The sequence below is a fragment of the Acanthamoeba castellanii genome (assembly GCF_000313135.1).
Source record: "Acanthamoeba castellanii str. Neff unplaced genomic scaffold scf7180000084693, whole genome shotgun sequence".
Classification (NCBI taxonomy): Eukaryota; Discosea; order Longamoebia; family Acanthamoebidae; genus Acanthamoeba; species Acanthamoeba castellanii.
The window spans coordinates 50,235-67,653 of record NW_004457616.1 but is presented as its reverse complement, the minus strand read 5'-3'; the positions used below and the strand labels follow the sequence as shown (position 1 = coordinate 67,653).

General features: G+C 60.0%; 4 protein-coding genes and 1 pseudogene across 4 annotated transcripts; 2 read left to right on the top strand and 3 right to left on the bottom strand.

Annotated features, from left to right (window-relative positions):
• Positions 1 to 29: 29 nt before the first annotated feature.
• On the top strand, positions 30 to 2,970 carry ACA1_126330 (FYVE zinc finger domain containing protein; the record flags this gene model as incomplete). Its single annotated transcript, XM_004348646.1, has 6 exons — positions 30 to 50; positions 291 to 1,188; positions 1,291 to 2,194; positions 2,337 to 2,422; positions 2,485 to 2,596; positions 2,679 to 2,970. The coding sequence occupies 6 exons, from the start codon at positions 30 to 32 to the stop codon at positions 2,968 to 2,970; spliced, it is 2,313 nt and encodes a 770-aa protein (XP_004348696.1).
• Positions 2,971 to 3,190: 220 nt separating this feature from the next.
• ACA1_126320 (SCPlike extracellular subfamily protein) lies at positions 3,191 to 4,041 on the top strand (the record flags this gene model as incomplete). Its single annotated transcript, XM_004348645.1, has 4 exons — positions 3,191 to 3,381; positions 3,459 to 3,592; positions 3,714 to 3,779; positions 3,863 to 4,041. The coding sequence occupies 4 exons, from the start codon at positions 3,191 to 3,193 to the stop codon at positions 4,039 to 4,041; spliced, it is 570 nt and encodes a 189-aa protein (XP_004348695.1).
• Positions 4,042 to 4,237: 196 nt separating this feature from the next.
• On the bottom strand, positions 4,238 to 9,355 carry ACA1_126310 (ankyrin repeat-containing protein; the record flags this gene model as incomplete). The annotated part of the gene is made up of 19 exons (XM_004348644.1): positions 4,238 to 4,631; positions 4,750 to 4,888; positions 4,973 to 5,203; positions 5,278 to 5,428; positions 5,518 to 5,619; positions 5,781 to 5,883; positions 5,959 to 6,048; positions 6,124 to 6,277; positions 6,432 to 6,525; positions 6,575 to 6,616; positions 6,724 to 6,852; positions 6,964 to 7,224; positions 7,355 to 7,451; positions 7,540 to 7,728; positions 7,787 to 7,975; positions 8,063 to 8,146; positions 8,229 to 8,341; positions 8,427 to 8,778; positions 8,880 to 9,355. 19 exons carry the CDS (start codon positions 9,353 to 9,355, stop codon positions 4,238 to 4,240), a joined length of 3,390 nt encoding a protein of 1,129 aa, XP_004348694.1.
• A 226-nt stretch (positions 9,356 to 9,581) lies between these two features.
• On the bottom strand, positions 9,582 to 14,432 carry ACA1_126300 (annotated as a pseudogene).
• A 446-nt stretch (positions 14,433 to 14,878) lies between these two features.
• Positions 14,879 to 17,192, bottom strand: ACA1_126290 (uncharacterized protein; the record flags this gene model as incomplete). Its single annotated transcript, XM_004348643.1, has 3 exons — positions 14,879 to 16,309; positions 16,421 to 16,547; positions 17,137 to 17,192. 3 exons carry the CDS (start codon positions 17,190 to 17,192, stop codon positions 14,879 to 14,881), a joined length of 1,614 nt encoding a protein of 537 aa, XP_004348693.1.
• Between the last annotated feature and the right edge of the window lie 227 nt (positions 17,193 to 17,419).

The following is a 17,419-nucleotide window of genomic DNA, read 5'->3' as shown; positions in this document are numbered from 1 at the left end:
CAGCCCGAGAGAAACGCACGAGTGGGGCCATGGACGCCGCCGCCGTTCATGTACGCTCCTCGTCAGTTCTTCGTTTTCGCTCTTTGCCTACAGGATTTTCGGTCCTGTTCTTGTTTTAGTGCCGCGGCCAACTCCCTTGGGGCTCCAAATCATTGCAGTGGGTTGCAGCTTTCCACCTCCTTTTTTAATGGCATAATATAGATATATAGGCCATTAAATAGGTGTGTAATATATTATTATAATATTTATATTACACACCTAAAAATTGCACTAATAATGTCCTGGTGCAGCTGCTGTTGGACGAATTGGAAGGCGTGTTGTGCGGCCGGTTGCGACAAAAGGAGGTGTGGACCGGTGCTGGCGCGATCGCCTTCGTGCAGCTGGCCATCGCCGACGCCAGACAGCGAGTTCCCGTGTCGGCCTCGGCCTCGGCCTCGGCCACCGCCATTTCCACACCACCACTAGCACCCGCAGCGGAAGAAGCGGAGAACGAAGCCAAGGGCGCGGAGGAAGAACGAAGCGCGAGCGGAGAGCAGCAGAGTTCGGATGTTGGGCCTCTGGAGCACCACCGCGCGCTTCTGGAGGCGAGCGAACAGATCAAGCCGCCGCCGACGGTGTGGGAGGGCCTGGTCCTGCCCCACAGGGCCGCAGGGGCGAGTGGCACCGACGCACAAGGGTCACTCGTCGACGACGAATGTGCCCACATCAAGGCCAAGTCGCCGCGGGCCGATGGCGCGCCGATCGAGCGGCTCAGCCTGTCGGCGTCGCACAGGACGCGGCAGTCCTGCAATGACGGCCCGTCTCCGCCGCGCGACAATGCCAGCAGTACCCCGACTTCGCCGCGCGACAGCGACATCGACCCAACATCGCCGCGTGGTGGTGACCACGCCCTGACTTCACCGCGTGGCGACGTTGGACCGATGCCGCCGCGTGGAGGTGGCGCCCTGGCTTCGCCGCGCGACGTTGGACCGACTTCGCCGCGTGGTGATGGCGCCTCGGCTTTGCCGTGCGACAATGGGAAGGCGCTTGGCGACGGCGATGACACGAAAGAGGGCTCGGAAGACAACGCGGAGACGAGGCCGGCGTCATCGGCTCCTCCTCACCCCAAGCCGGTCATGTCGGCGCGCGGTCCTCGTCCCGCTGGTCGCGCCCCTCGCCCGAGCCTGGCCACTCCCTGGACCCCCGAGGGTACCTTCCCCTGAGTGTTGTGTGCGTGTGTCGTGTGTCGTGTGCGTGCGTGTGCATCGTGTGCATCGTGTGCGATGAATTCTCATCATATTCTCTCGCAAGGTCTGGTGCACGACCTCGGCGAGATGGGCGATGTGGACGTGCAGCTGCTACCGCCGGGGTCGCCCGACCTGCGGCCCCAGCTCCGCATGGCACCCCACAAATCGACATTCCTCACGCGCACTCCCTCCACCAAGCTGCGGGCGGCCTACCCGTTCCTGCAGGTCGCCTCGCCCCGCGCGTCGATCCACCCGTCGTCCGACTCAGCCTCGGGCTCGGCCATCTTCCTCTCGTCTGCTGCCGCGCGGCCGCCGTCCGACTCCTTCGCGCCGCTCTTCGGTCCGCCGCCGTCGGACTCGGTGACGGCCGCCCGATGCATCTCATCGCCGGCCCTGCTGCCTATCAACCTCGACGAGATGGAGAAGAAGATCGAACAGCACACCAAGGAGTGGGCGCAGCTCAAGCAGGTTCAGCAGAGCACCACCTCCGCGCCAGCGCCGGCGCCGGTATCTAACTCCGATGAAACGGGCGGCGGCGACGAAAGAACGAAGGACGACGGCAGCGGCAAAAGAACGAAGCACGAATCGGACGAAAAGAAAGAGAGGAAAGCGAAAAGCGGCAAGGTGCGACGGACGCTGAGGCGAAGAGCGAAGGGCAAGGAGGCCGAAGACGTCCCGCCGCCGAGCGCTACCACCAAGGCGAAGAAGCAGCAGAAGAAGGAGCGGAGGAAGAGCGGGAAGAAGGAGGCCGAGGAGACAAAGCCTCACCGGCAGCCACTTCTGTCGTTTTCCGTCGACAGCGCCAACAACAGAAGAGGCGGCGGTGAGCTGCAGAAGGCCGACCCGGTCGTTGTCGTCGGGGTCGAGACCGAAGCCGAAGCCGACAGGCGGCAAATACGGAGGAAGGCGACCATCGGCGATTGGGAGAGGGCCGACGCGATCAGCCCCAAGAGCGACCGAAAACCCAGGTACCGCATTCCGTTTCGCGCTTTGCTCCATTTTTTTGGGGGGCCTGTTCTAAGTCTCTTCATGTGTGTTGTGCGTGTGTCGTGTCGTGTCGTGTCGTGTCGTGTCGTGTCGTGTCGTGTCGTGTCGTGTCGTGGTGCGTAGGCTTGTCCGCACACGAAGTGCGATAGGCATGAAGAGGGAACAGGAGGTCTACGCTAAGGAGGCCAAAGGCAAAGCCGGCTCTCAAGGTTCGTGCCCCCCGACAGGTGGGTGGTTCACAGCTTTGTCGGCAGCTCACACTCGATCACAGTGTCGAGTCGGGTCTCCCGAGATCATTGGGAGGTCCCCAGCGAGCTCGCCGTGCCACAGTGCGCCGTGTGCGCCGCGTCGTTCTCCCGCGCCAAGAGGAGGCACCGCTGCAAGTGCGCCCCCCCGCCCGCTTTCGCGTTCATTTTCGCTTTCGTTCTTATGTCTTCGTTTTCTGATGGGTGGTTGGGTGGAAAGGGCGTGCGAGCGATTCCTGTGCAGCGGATGCTCGGCCCACCGCACGGTCCTGCCGGGTGTGTCCGGCGGCAAGGCCTCCCGCGTGTGCGACGACTGCTACGCCAAGTGGTCACCCGCTTCCCACTCGCTCAACTCCTCTTCATCATCATCATCGTCATCATCTTCTTCTTCCTCTGCCTCTTCTTCACCTCCCACCCCTTCTTCTTCTCTTCTTTCTTCGTCTTCTTCGTCTTCGTCTTCTTCTTCGCTCATCTCCCAATCCCTTCCCACCGACAGCCTGCTGCGAGGCTGATGCATCCCTCCACCCCTCTGTACACTAACATTCCACATGTTGATCCCTCATTCTTCGACTTCAACGCCTGTCTCTCGTCTTCTTCAGCGGTTCCGCCGGAATGCCTTCGCCTTGTCGTCGGGCTCACCGACCCCTCGCAGGAAAAGTCCTCTGTCGGTCCTTTGCCATCAAACAAAGCTTGCGGGTGATCCGCTTGTGATCACTCTCCACTCCAAGCTTGATGCTGAACAACAAAACTAGCCTAACATTGCTACTGCTGCTCAACTTGGCGGTGGTTTTGGTGTCGCTGGGTAGTGGCCCGGCGCCTGCCTGGGGGCTAGTCCCACGCCAGAACTTGACCACCACCACCAGGGGTAACCTCACCTCGGCCGACATCGAAGTTGTGCTGGCCACTCACAACTGCTACCGCGCGTATGCCCTCCACTCCTCCGCAGAGATCCCCTTTGATGAACTACTCACGTGACGGTGACTGCTTTGTTGCAACAAAGGGCTGTCAACCTGCGCCCGCTCAACTGGAGCGCGGAAGCTGCAGCCTTTGCCCAGGCCTACGCGAACCGCTGCACCTATGCCCACAACCCCAACAACACCCTCTACGGGGAGAACATCGCCGCCGGCTCCGACGGTGCGTGTCACCACCCACCGCACCGACCCACACAGCAAAGTTGAGCTAATGCGGCGAGAGCGTGGTGGGCTGTTCAGAGCACCTGTCGGCTCCTGATGCCGTGCGTGTCTGGGGGGAGGAGGGGGAGGACTACAACTGCACCACCAACCAGTGCCGGCCCAACGCCACCTGCGGCCACTACACGCAGGTGAGCAGGAACTGGCTCTAAGTCTCTCTAAGTCACTGTTGGAAATAAGACCCCAACTGGCTACGCTGCTGTGGGGCCTGCAGGTGGTGTGGAACACGACGCGGGCGGTGGGCTGTGGCATGGCCTACTGCCGAGAGAACAGCCCGTTGGGCGAGCAGTTCCCCAACTGGACCTTCTACGTGTGCAACTACACCCCTCCCGGTACCTTCCCCGCTCCTCTCTCACCCATAGCCATGAGCTGACGGCGCCGGCTGCTGTTTAGGGAATGTGGTCGGCGTGCGGCCCTTCAACGCGACGAACTGCCCCAGCAACATCACGGCCATCGCCCCCAGCACTACCGCGCGTGGTGGTGACCACCCACGCCCCGCCCACACCAGGCATTGTACATAAACTCGGCCGTGTAGCCAACGCCCGCTCACAAAAAATCGATTATGACCTCCTCTTCAATGCGAGAAACATCACCAGAGCTCGGCTTCCTTGAGGTCCACGTCCTCGAACGCCTCATCGTCGTAGTGGTAGGCGTACTCCGTCTCCGGGTCGTACTCGGGATAGGCCTCCACCTGCTCCACCTCCTCTTCCGGGTACTCGGCTCCGTGTTCGTGTTGCTGCTCCTGCTCCTGCGACTGCTGCTCGTCGCCGTAGTGGTAGCCGGCGTTGTCGTCGGAGGGCGCTGGCTGCTGCTCGACGTCGGCCGACGCGGGGTCTTCGGGGTTATGGGACGTGGCGGTGCGGTTGGAGCCGAGGGACGGCATGCGGGACCACATCGGCGGCGGGTTGGCGGTGGTGAAGGGCGGCGTGCCAGGCACGTTCGTCAGTTGGATGCTCCGCCTCATCATCATCCTCGTCATTATACTGAACACGACACAATCGTCACACACGATGAACACACGACACGACACGCACGACACGACACGCACAAATGAGATGCTGATCGGATGTTGTGCGAGATGGTGAGTGAGTCTTTGCGTACCTTCGTCGCTGACGCTGCCTGGCGCCGCCCGGCACCCAGACGGACTGTCGCTTGCTCCTCGAGTCTTGCTGCTGTTCCTCCTCCTCTTCGGCATCGCCGTACCTGTTATCAGAATTGTGCTGCTGTTCGGCCAGCCTCTCTGCTCGTCGACGCACACGGGCGTCAGTGTTCGGAGCTAAAAACCCAGCGGCTCGGAACTAAAAATGACAGTTGGCGAGGGTACCGGGCAGCGGGGCGCGCGAGCTACGGGGCGGCGGGAGCGGTGGCCCCGCGCGAGGCGAAGACTGCACGGAGGGCGGCGGAGGAGGCACGAATGTAGAATCGAGCGCGGCGGCTGCGGCTTCCTCCTCCTCGCGCTTCTGACGTTCGGCCTCTTCGACGATCCTCTTCTTCTTCATCTGCAGCTCCTCCTCGAGCTCCTGGTGAACCGCCTTGACCAGCTCCTGTCTCTTGTCTATCGCCACACCACCGACCAGACGGCTTTTGAGTACCACCACCACGACCGCCCCTTGCCAAGGGGCAACGTACCCTGGGCGAGCTTGCGGTGCGTGGTGACGAGGCGCTCGATGTTGAAGTAGTTGGTGGCGCGCTTGACCACTTCCTCGCAGAAGGCGCCAAAGTCGACCACGTTCTGCTGCTGCTTCCTCACCTCCTTCTCCTTCTCGTCCAGCCGCGCCAGCTGTTCATCCCATGAAGAAGAGAGTCTGTCAACGAATAGTCGACTAATGATGTGAAAGAGAGAATGAGAGAGAGGGAGGGGGGAGGTACCTCCTCCTGCACCTCCTGCTTCATGCGGGCGAGCTCCTCCGGGGAGGGCGGCGGCGCCTGCGGCCTCGGCGGCAAAATCCTGCTTCCGCTCGGAGGCGTGATCTGTGAAACACGGCACACACGGCACACACACACGCACCACACGCACGACACACCACACACACACACACCCACCCACACGGCACGCACGCACAGCCCGGCACGCAGCGTCACCCTCACGTCAGTAAATGAACGACAGGGGCAACCGGGAAGGGAGCAGGTACGGCGGGGGCGGGCAGGGGGTGGATGGCTTCGATGACCCGACGCCAGTGGTCCACGGTCTGTTGGTCCTTAAACAGGCGAAGCAGCTCATCGGGCGACTTTGATCTGAACGTCACCGGAGCTAAAAGATACACATACGGCGATGAATTATAGGTACGATGGAAAAAAGAACGAAGAGACGCGTCTTTACCAGAAATGAGAGTGCCCAGCACGGGTCGGTGCTCGTGGGTCAGCAGCGCCCTGATCTCGTGCAACGGACGCATCTCCTCACTGTATCGACGCAGCGCTCGGAGTTAAAATTGTGGCTTGCGTTGGGGGCAAGAGGGTGGCCCGGGCGGGACGGACCGGAGGCGCTGGGCCTCGGTGTAGGCGCGCTTGACGCCCTCCTCCTCGGCCCAGTCGGCGTCGGCGCGCACGTCCTTGGGGTCCAGCTGGATGGGCTTCTCCACGGCCGGGTGCAGAATGGGCAGGTAGATGTCCCGGTACTTCGAGTAGAGCGCTACAATCACGCACGGAAGACCACCATCAACCCTGGAATCCGACGCACACATGCGCCACCGCACACGCACACGACGACACGCACACATGCGCCACCGCACACACACACGACGACACGCTACGCGTCGACGTAGCCGAAAGGGGGGAGAGGGTACTTTGCACGCGCTGGGCGTCTTCGGGCGAGGCGCTCGCCGCCTTGCCTCGCTCCATGAGGCTCTTGAAGGTCTGTGCAGGAGCACTGGTGAGTCCCTGGCCATTCCAACCACCCGCACGCCAGGCGCGGTAAAAAAAAAAGTACCAAGTCGGCGCGAATGAAGGCCTTGATGCGTCGCTTACGCGTCTGTAAGAAAAGAGAAACAGAACAACAGAGAAAGAAAAAGAAAAAGAAAAAGAAAAAGGTGAGCGACTAAGGCAGGCACTTAATGATTAGCTTTGGCTCTTCTGTACCTCTTCGATTTGGACGACCACCTTGGAGACCTCCTGCTGGGCCGAGGCCGGACCCGTGGCGGAGAGCTTCTTGAAGTTGGTGGGACCCGAGATCTCGATCGACGCCTCGCGCGCCTTTTCCACCTTCGACTGTTCGCGAACACCGCTCCCATCAATCGCGCGTTGTGCCGCGCGTGTGCGGTGTGTGCGTGTGCGACGTGCGAGCGGTGGTGATGCGCTACGTGTGCGGTAATAAGATACCTTGCCAAAGCTGCGAGCTGAGGTGGCCTTCTTGAGGGCGCCCTTCTTGGGCTGCTGCACCTGCACCTGCTCCTCGGGGTATTCGAGCAGCTCGTCTTCGTCCACACTCACGATGGCACCGGCCCCGAGCAGGAGGTCCATCACTTCGGTGTGGCCCTCGAGCGTGGCGACGTAGAGCGGCGTTGTGTAGCCGTCGGGCAGCGTGTGGTTCACGTCCGCACCGTAGGCAATCAGCAGCTCCACCACCTCGGCGTGACCGAACTTTTCGGTGACACAAACCGAGTGTGAGCTTGATCGTGTCATCACCGCACACACGTACACATCACCACTGCACACATCATCGCACACACGTACACGTACACGTACACGCACACGACACAGAAGAGCGTACCTGGGCGGCCACGAAGAGCGGAGTGCGGCCGTCGTTGTGCTGCAGGTTGACTTTGGCGTTCTTGGCCAGCAGCAGCTGCACCAGGTTCGTGCGGCCGCTGCGCGTCAAAGCCAACAAGTCAGCACCATCCAAAGAGTGAGAAAAACAGCGGGCTGTTGAGAAAAATAAATGAAGGCACGACGCACCGATGGGCGGCGATGAAGAGGGGCGTGGTGCCGTCGAGCGCGCACATGTTGACGTCGGCTTGGCCGGTCTCGAGCAGTCGCTCGACGACGCTGACGTGGCCCTTGTAGCAGGCGATCAGGAGGGGCGTGAGTCCGTCCACGGGCTCATTCACCTGCGCGCCGGCATCGATGCATACCTCCACCGCATCCCTGCACAGCATTCGGAGTTAGAACTGCTGCGAGTTTAGCTCCGAGCAAACAGACGCACCTGTGACCGCACATGGCAGCGACGAAGATCGGCGTCCGGCCGTCGTCGTGAGGCACGTGGACCAGCGACGGGCAGAACTTGAGGAGGATGCGCAGGATGGGCCGGCCGACGCCGATTTTAGCTCCGAGGAAGAACGGCGTGGACCCGCCGACCTTCTTGTCTGCCGCTGCCCCGTTCTCCAGCAGCACTCTGTCGCAGAGCGGCCAGGGCAGGGAGACGTGAGCGCGAAGTCTATCTATCGGAGTTAAACGAGCCAGCGTTGTGATCGGTACGTACCTGACCATGCGCTCTTTGCCTCGCATTACGGCGATGAAGAGAGGAGTGTAGCCTTCGGGCTGCAGCGGCACATCCACCTCGGCACTGGTGGGCGCGATCGAAATGAGAGTCAGCGAAGCGATTCACAGTGCAAGCTAAAGCTCAAAAAAATGAAAGGATGGTGTACCCGTTCTCCTTGAGCAGGAAAACGATTTCTTCGCCTCCGTCCTCGTTTTCACTGATGGAGGCCAAGAACAGGCCCGTCACCTCGCCCACCTTGAAGTCGTCGCTCGTCGTTCTCTGCCACAACCATGCGCCCAGTCAGCCAAGCCACCTACCACGCACCGCCCACACCGCCCACACCGCACACATCGCACACACGCACCCTGGTGCTGATGTTGAAGGTGTTGAAGTGTTGCTGCCGCCGAATGCCGTCGCTCTCGCCGGCGGCGGCATCGTCATCGTCCTGCTGCGCGGCGTCCTCAGGCGAGGCGATGGCCTTGCGCACGTTGACGTCCAGCTCCTTCCCGCCGAACATGGACAGAAGCGTGTGGACGTGCTCCACGTCGCCCTCCTCGCACGCGTGCAGAAAGAGGAAGTGCAGCTTCGTCGACGATGACTCCTCAGTCTCTCCGCCAGCGCCGCTCGCACCTCCGATGCCGCCACCGCCGCTTCCTCCCTGTATGAACGTTCCCTCGATCTCGCTAGCGCCCAGCGTCGTGCGATGCTTCCCTTGCCTAGATTGCGTGTGCGTGCGTGTGCGTGCGTGTGCGTGCGGTTAGTGTGTGCGATATGTGCGTGTGCGGTTAGTGTTGTGTGTCATGAAAGAGAAACGTACGAGGAGGCGTCGGAGGAGACGGTGACGTCGAGGTCCTTGGCCGAGGGGCCGCGCTGCTGGAGCTGCTGGCGGTGGCCCATGGAGTGGTACTTCTGTTCGATATCGTTGAGCGACTTGAGCTTGGGGCGCGACGTCCACCGCCGCCTGGGCACGTCCTCCCCGGCCGGCGTAGCGGCCTTGAAATCATCTGCGGCTGCCGACGAAGATGACGAAGATGACAAGGATGGAGGGGTGGACGACGAAGAAGAAGAGGAAGGAGTGCCTCGCGGGGACGCGGGAGGAGTACTCAGTTTGGAGGAAGAAGATGAAGATGAAGATGATGAAGATGAAGAGGGGGCGGGGGTGGATGAAGTCACAGGCTGGGCCGGTGGTCCGCGGGTAGACGCGCGGGGCGAAAGGGGGCCGCCCCCCTGCGTGGGCGCGTCGCCCCACAGGAGGTTGCCGATGTCGTTCAACTTCACCGACCACCAATCCATCGATGGGTGCTCCTCTTGTCTTGCTTCGGCTCACTCGAATATTGCCTTGGCCTCCGTGGCACCTCCAATGAACACCCTTAATTAATAATTATTATTTTCCAATTGGAACGGAACGGCCCAACAAATAAAACAAATAAAGCAAACAAAACTAATCTTAATAATTATATGTACTTGGCAAAATTTTTATGTTTATTTTTGGTGTGAGGCGGGGCGAGGGTGGTTGTGATCACTTCTTGCGGGAGAGGTTGCGTTGGGCGTCGGCGCGCTCGACGAGCTTCTCCTGGACGATGAGGCCCTTGCGCTTGCGGACGTCGGTGATGATGCGCTTGGAGAGGGGCGGCGGGAGGGTGTCGACGCTGTCGCCCCACTCCTCGAGCTCCTCCTGCGTGGTGGGCTTGAAGAACGGGTCCGAGTCAATCACGGCCCAGTGGCTGAACACGAGCTGCGCGTTGGCCGCGCCCGACGTTTGGTCGCGCATCTCGAGCGCGAAGCCGAAGCTCTCGAACACGGGCAGGTAGGCGGTGATGGCAAAGTCGTCGCTGCTGCCCTCGCGCATCTCCTGGTTCACGATCTGCGCGCGCCGCTTGCCCAGCACGCCCAGCACCTTGCCCAGCGCCTGGGCGCTCACGTACATGTCGCACAGGTACATGGGCTCGACGATCCGCACCGAGTGGGTCAGGAACACCCGGCGGCAGGCCTCCTTGACCAGCGAGATCACCATGCCCATGAAGGCTGGCGGGAACGTGTACGCGCTGCTGCCGCCCAGCGGCCGGGCCGTCGGCTTGGGGATGCCCATCGCGGCAAAGTCGTCGTCTTCGTCTTCCTCCTCGGCTTCGTCGTCGGCGTTGTCGGCTTGCTGCTCCTGCTGGAGGTGGATCTCCTCGACGATGAAGGCCACGCCGGTCATGGGCTCGTTGCAGAGCGGGCCGGCGATCGAAGCCAGCTGGAAGCCGCTAACGATGCTGTTGTTCAGGTCGCGCAGCGCTTTGTTCCTGTCCGCGTGCTCCTCATCTTGTGTGTGTGTGTGTGTGTGTGTGGTGCGTAAGACAATGAGTTGGATCGTAGAGTGTGGGGTGGAACGAACTGGAGTGGATGGCTTGTCGTGCGTCGGAAAAGCCCAGCTTGACCGACAGCGGCATCCACGAGCTGCTGTCCCAGTAGTTGGGCACGTGGTTGAGCAGCAGGTTTGAGCCCACGCCGTGAGGACCCAACGCCCACAGGTGTCTGTACCGTAACGCCAAATGGTGCATTTGCGGGTTACGAGTTAGTCCCTGATCTGGTCTCGTCCAGTGGCTCGAGCTCAAGGCGAGGCGAGGCAATGATGGTTGGCGTACGACTGGAATTCATCGAGCCAGCGGGCACCGTCTTCGGCCTTGAAGGCCTCCACGAACTTCTCCCGGAACACGGCCAGCTTCTCGGCCTCCTTCGCCGCCTTTTCCTTCTGCAGTCGCGTCAGCTCCTCCGCCTCGGCCGTCGGTTGCACTGCACAGAAGAGTGACCAACAAATCATCAGTCGATTAATTGGAATTAAAAAGATTTTAAATGTTTGACCAACGAGAGGAAGGTTACCGCTGGCGTCTTTGGGGGCCTCCTCTTCGGCCTTGGCGGTGTCGAGCATCTTCTTGATGATCTGTTGGTTGGCGGTCTCCTCGAGGAACTGCTTGAGCGGCTGCGGCAGAGGCACCGTGCGCAGCCGTATCGTCAGCTGCTTGTTGGGCGTCGACATCTCCACAAAGTCCTCCTTGTCTAGAGCCACACGCACAGAATACAGTCAGCGACCACGCGGACGCCAAACGAAAACAGAACGTAATCTGCGCTGTTGTGGAGGGCCTACCTCGCGCTAGTTCGGGCATGATTGTCTCCCTGAAGGCCACAAGCGGAGGCGAGACCTCGATCTCGATCTTGGCAAAGCGGTTCTTGAGGTCTTGCAGGCATCGCTAGAGTAAATAGACGAGCGAGATCCACCTTGTGGTGAGCACAACAGCAACTGAAAACAGTTTGTTCTTCGTTGAGTTGTACCTCGAGGTGGAGCTCGCCCGAGGCCATGATGACATGCTCACCCGTCTCCTGTACAAGTGTCTTCACGCAAGGGTCGGCTTGATTGAGCAGTCGCAGACCCTCCACAAGCTGCGGCATCTCCGCTGTGTACCAAGGATGCGTGTAAGTCAACAATGGAAAACAGAGACACACGTTTACAGCTGGACAGTGCGTGGGCTCCCATTCAGTCTACTAAAGAGTAATCATGTAGTGATGTTGTTATTTAGTTCGTGTTATTATCTAGTTATGATTTAGTTTGGTAATGATCATGAAGGTGCCTAGGTTTTCATCATCGGGAGCAGCTGCCACGGTATAGATGAAGGTGAAAGAGGACAGAGTGGGCGCAGAGTAAACGTACACAGATTCTTGGCCTCCACCGCCACACGCACGATCGGATTGAACTGTAATGAGCACACAGCATAGAGCATGATCACACGTTAGCGCTGCATGCGGCACGGCACGCTAGTTGTAGGAGGGTGGAGGCTCGTACGCCAAAGGTCATGGGGAGGAAGGAGGGGCAGGCGGGGTTGGTGGTGACGGTCGCGGTCTTGAGGATGATGTCCTCCACCGCGCCGATACCAAACACCGTACCCGCGGGCGCACACGGGATCTTCTCCAGTTCCTTGCCCATCAACATGTACAGCTCGCTCAACTCGACCTCTGCGGCCAAAACGGTAACGCACGCACCACGTAAGACTTCATATTGTACCACGCTGTGCGCGCATATCAAGTGTGTGCGTGTGTGCGTGTGTGTGTGCGTGCGTGTGGCCAGGTGCTACGTACCGGAGCAGTAGCGGTCGGGATGCTTGGGGTCGTAGCGCGGGCCGAGGATGTGCACCTTCTGCCCGGCCCGGAGGGTACCGCTGAAGATGCGCGCGAACGCCACAAACACCTTATCGCTCTGCGGCTTCTTGTTCTTCTCGTCGACGGGCTTAGGCTCAGCTTCCGCTTCCTTCTCGGCCTCCTTTTCCCGCTCGTCCTCGTTGGCCTTCTCCTGCTGCTGTTGAGGTCGCACACTCGGCGATGGCGATCGGCTACGGTCCGCCGCGGCGACACCTCCGTCGGCCTCGGCGCCCCGTCGCCCAGCCGGTCGCGGCCTGGCCGAGGGTGCTGCCTGCTCGCTCGTCGCGCCCATCACCGGCGACTCGGCGGCGCTTGCCGTTGGCGAGGCCACTGGTCGTCTCACCGGTCGTGCTACTGCCGGGCGTGCCGTTCGTGGAGGCACTCTGCAGATTCAACCATGTTAGAGCCAACACACACACACACACACACACACAACGCGCAAAAGTGACGGCGATACCGAATGTGGGCTATGCTGCGGGCGGGAAGCGCCACTTCGCGATCAGCCGCAAAGACCTTGGAGACGTAGACGACCACGTCCTCGGCGTTGGGGTCGCAGGTAAGGACGCCCTTGACCATGCGATCGTATCGCTCGCGCGACTCGAGTGAAGCAGCGGGGTCCACTCCCGTGAGGTAGTGCCACAGCTTCGGAATGCGGACCTGCACATCCATTCGGAGTTGATTATGTCGGGTCTCTCGCGATTATCGGAGTTAAACAAGTGGAGTACCTTTTGAGCCGCGACCGGGCTGGGCAAGTGCTCCACAACCAGGCCTAGCACGGCGGTGGATACGGGCAGCCAGGCGCCCATGACCGCTCGTTTGACGATTTGCGGGTCATTACTGGCAAGGTCACGGGGCGGCACGTTCAGCTCCAGCAGCTTCACGATCTTGGCGATCATCTTTTCGTTCCTGATGTATGGAACATGGTGGTCAACATCAGCCCCGACGGGAAATCAATGATGGCAGCGGGTGGGTGGCGTGGCGTTGAGAGTACTTGTTATTGACAGCGCTATAAACATCCCAGATGTTCTTGAGGACAAACTGCACGAACATGGGCGGCAGCTTGCCGGACTGGTCATTGGCGTAGATTCGCTTGGACTTGGTGTTGATGTAGTGTTCGCCCCACAGACAACGCAGGAGAAGCTTTCGGCTGATTCCTGCAGCGTAGCCACCTCGAGGTGAGCACTCTCAATCAAGGCACCAGCACGCACACACAACCGGATCCAGAGGTGATGCGGCCGTGTACCCAGCTTCTTGTGATAGACGTCGGCGAAGTGGTGAACCCTGAATCCCCAGCCGTCGGTCGCGCTGGCGAAAACGACGTTGCCGCGCTCGGGGGAGAAGTAGACGTCGGCATCGTCTTCTTCGTCGAGGACCCAGTCCTCCGCCTCGCTCGATTCGATGATGTTCTTGACGTAGTGCTCCTTCCACAGGCGGCCGGCGATGGCGTTGACCTCCTCCAGCACGCGTCGTAGCCGCTGGTAGGCCTCGGTGGGCGTCAGGCACAGCTCGGAGATGAGCCTGTCGATCTTGTTCAGCACCAGCACCGGCTGCACCTTCTCCGAGTAGGCCTGTCGCAGCACTGCTTGCGTCTGTTGGTGCATTCACGACACCACCGTGACGTCAGCCCTACACGCCACAAGATAATAGAAGTGCGCTTTCTGACAACCCTGGCACGGCGCGTACCTGAATGCAGACTCCCTCGACGACGTCGACGAGCACGATGGCGCCGTCGGTGATGCGGACTGCTGTGGAGACCTCGCCAGAGAAGTCGACGTGGCCGGGCGAGTCGATGAGGTTGATGAGGTAGGGCTCCTCCTTGCCGTCGGGCGCCGGGTGGGTCTGGTTGGCCGGGTCGTGTGAGTAGAGGAGCGAAATGGAGGAGGCCTTCATCGTGATGCCCTTGGCCTGCTCCTCCTTCGTGCTGTCCATGTAGCGGATCATGCCAGCCAGCTTGGCGGAAATGATTCCATTCGTGGAGATTAAAGTATCGCTCAGCGTCGTTTTGCCTAATGAATAAAATCGTTGTTAACAAACTTCCTGGACATTCCACTCTTGTTCTGAAAAATTAAGGAGAATATAAATTGATAAATTAATGAAAAGTAGTACCATGATCGACGTGCGCCAGTACGCAAATGTTGCGTATATTCGGCGTGTTGCTCTGCAACTTCACCAGATCAGCAGGGCTTACGCTCGGCATGATGTGCTTGGGCGTACGCGAGTACGTGCACAAGAGATGTAGTTTGGTAAAATGCGATTAATCGATTCTGCGGCCAATCTCGATATTCTTTCTTTCCTGATTTCTTTCGCTCTTTTTTCTTTTTCATAACTTCGAATATTTGGAGTATGTTGACTATGTCGAATTCTTTGATTGACCCCGATATCTTAATTGCGTATCCAAGGTGCGTGTAAGGTAAGTCATGCACAACACGGCAGGCTACGAGCTTTTTCGTGGGTTCCGATGTACCAACCAATCGGTTCCTCCTGTTCTTACCAACACACCCGATTGGCCTAACGCGCCCGCTCCACTTTTCCCTTCTCCCAAGCACGCAACAAGCAACGGTTGGAACACCTGCTCAAGAACTACAGAGCAAAGAGTGTTCGTTCTTTCAGTTTTCTTTGCTTTATGGCGTCAAGTGAAGATCATCAGCTGCCACGGCGAGCGCCTTCGGTGTCATCAGCCCCCGCTGACGCTCTATCCGAGCCGCCGGCGCCGGAGTGGAGCGATGTGTAGCTGCTGGGGTAGGGCGGCAGCGGCGTGAGCCGCATGGCGTAGTGTGCGCCTCCGGGGTGCGTGAGCGGAGGGTGGAGGATGGCCGGAGGCGGAGCTTGGGACTGGAGGTGCTGGGACGACGAGGGCGACGACCCTGGCGGCGAGCTCGTGTGGGTGTAGTGTTGTTCCGTTGATGTGCGATAGTAGTAGGGATAGGTCGGCGACTGCTGCTGTTGATGGTGCTGTTGGTGGTGCGCGGGCATGTAGATCTGCGACGAGGAAGAAGACGATGATGAAGATGAGAGAGGAGGGAAAAGCGGCGAGGGTGGCGGGAGGGTGGGCGAGGTCAGAAGATTGGGCGAAGAGGAGGAATCAAGGTTGTTGTAGTTCGGGGTGGGCGGGTGCGCGCTGATCGACGACGTGGTGGTCGGGAAGTGGGAAAAACTGCCCAGTGCGGACGCATAGGCGGTCCGCTGGGCGGAGGTTGACCCCGAGAGGTCGTCAGCGCTGCTGCTGCTGTTGGCGGGCTGTTGGTGGTGCCTCAGACCATAGTGGCTGGCGGCGTCGGCCGGTGAGTGGAAGGCAGAGTAGAGAAGTGGCGAGTGCTGGTGCAGCGAGCTCGATTGGAGCGGCGGCAGCAGGTTGTAGGCCGGCGAAGACGACGACAGCGACGAGGACAGGAGCGGCGACGAGCCTTGCGTCGACGCTGCATCGGCGGCCGCCGAGTCTCCTCTTCCGTAGCCATCGGCCACGGCAGACGAGCCCCGGGACCCCGCCTGATGATGGTGCTGGCCGGGAGAGCCGTAGTTTCGCTCGTCATCGGCGGCCTCACCGCTACCGCCTCCTGAGCCACCGCCGGAGTACTGGTGCTGGTTCTGCTGTTCTTCCTTAACTCGGCCCCGGAGCGCGAGCAGGTGGTGCTGCACCACCTCGAGCTGCGGGAGCTGTTGGTGTTGCTGGAGCAGATGGTGATGGTCGACGTAGTGTTGCTGCTGCTGGGCCGGTCGATCGACTTCAGTCCGGTGCTGTTGACCGGCCAGGCCGGGGTAAGCGGCGTAGTGGTGGCCGGCCAGGCCGTACTGGGCCGCGTGCAGCCCCGCAAACTGCTGCTGGTAGTACTGCTGGTAGGCGGCCGCGTGGAGCTGCTGCTGCTGTCCGACGGTCAGATCGAGCGGCGGAGTTGTCGTTGTTGGTGTCTGGTGATGCGCTCCGGCTGGCGACAGGCCGTCATAGGCGCCGGCACCGCCATGAGGGGCGGCGACCAGTTGGTTCTTGCGCTTCTTGAGCCGGGCGTAGCACTGGCGGACCTGGCCGCGGGGTCCCTTGCGCACAGACTGGATACCGGGGAATGCCCGCTTCACCAACTGAGAGGCGAAAAAGAGAGAAGAGAGAAGACGATGAGAAAGAACGAAAGCGAAAGCCAGAAAGCGAAGGCAACAAAACGAAAGAGAAGGGAGGTGGTGACCGAGATGTACCTTGCCGAAAAAGGTGGGTGAGATGATGGGCTTGGCTCCGCGCTCCTCGCACAGCTCGAGGTAGTCGTTGTAGATCGTGCTCTTCGCCATGTGCCCCTGCTTGCCCAGCTTGTAGTTGAGCTTGAGCCTGTGCACGTCCCATCCATCAACATCCATGTGTTAGGTCGGGTCATGACCGCGCTATCCCAATGTGAGAAAAAGGAAGGCGACAAAGAGATAAACCACATCAACAACAGCAGTCAAACAGCAACAGCCACGCGACATGACGTGAAATAAAAGTGTAAAGGTCCGGCCAGCGGAACGACCCCGCTGGTGATACAAGTGTTGCACAAGCAGCCTTATTATATTATTTATGTGTCGGTAAAAAAAATGGGCGGTGGCTGAAATAAGAGAACAACTTCTGTGGCCACGGGTGATATTACCGTTTAACTTTTGGTGGTGATGAAGAAGAGGAAAGAGGAGATAATGAAGAGAGATCGGATGTCGTGTCCACCTTGTTGATGGTCATCCACCCCATACACACAGCGCGACACTACACACCACCATCTTGCAGAACGATCAACACACACACGCACAACGGCGGAGAGGAGAACAGTGACCGTCTCCGGAGTGACTTTGTGTGGTGGTGGTGGAACTAAACAGATGAATCCAACGTCGTATAAATAGAACGAGATAACCACCATCAACACCGCCATCCACGACAAAGAGGGACGCACCAGTCGGCGACGTCGTTGGGTGTGAGGTAGTAGGGTCGATCATCCGGACCCTCCATTGGTGGTGGCTCGCCGGAGAGCGTTCACCCGGGGTTGCTGTAGTGGTGGAAGTGAGTGTGGTCGCAGAAAGTGTGGGCGTGCTTCCAGAGCAATGATGAGGTGTGGCGGTGTTGAAGGGGAAAACGAAAAGGCCAGTGCCGCGGAGGGCTCCGGCAGCGGAGACCGGGGCATGTCCGAGGAGCGTTTGCTGAACGGTCGAGACAAGAAAATTTTAGTCGGCAATCTT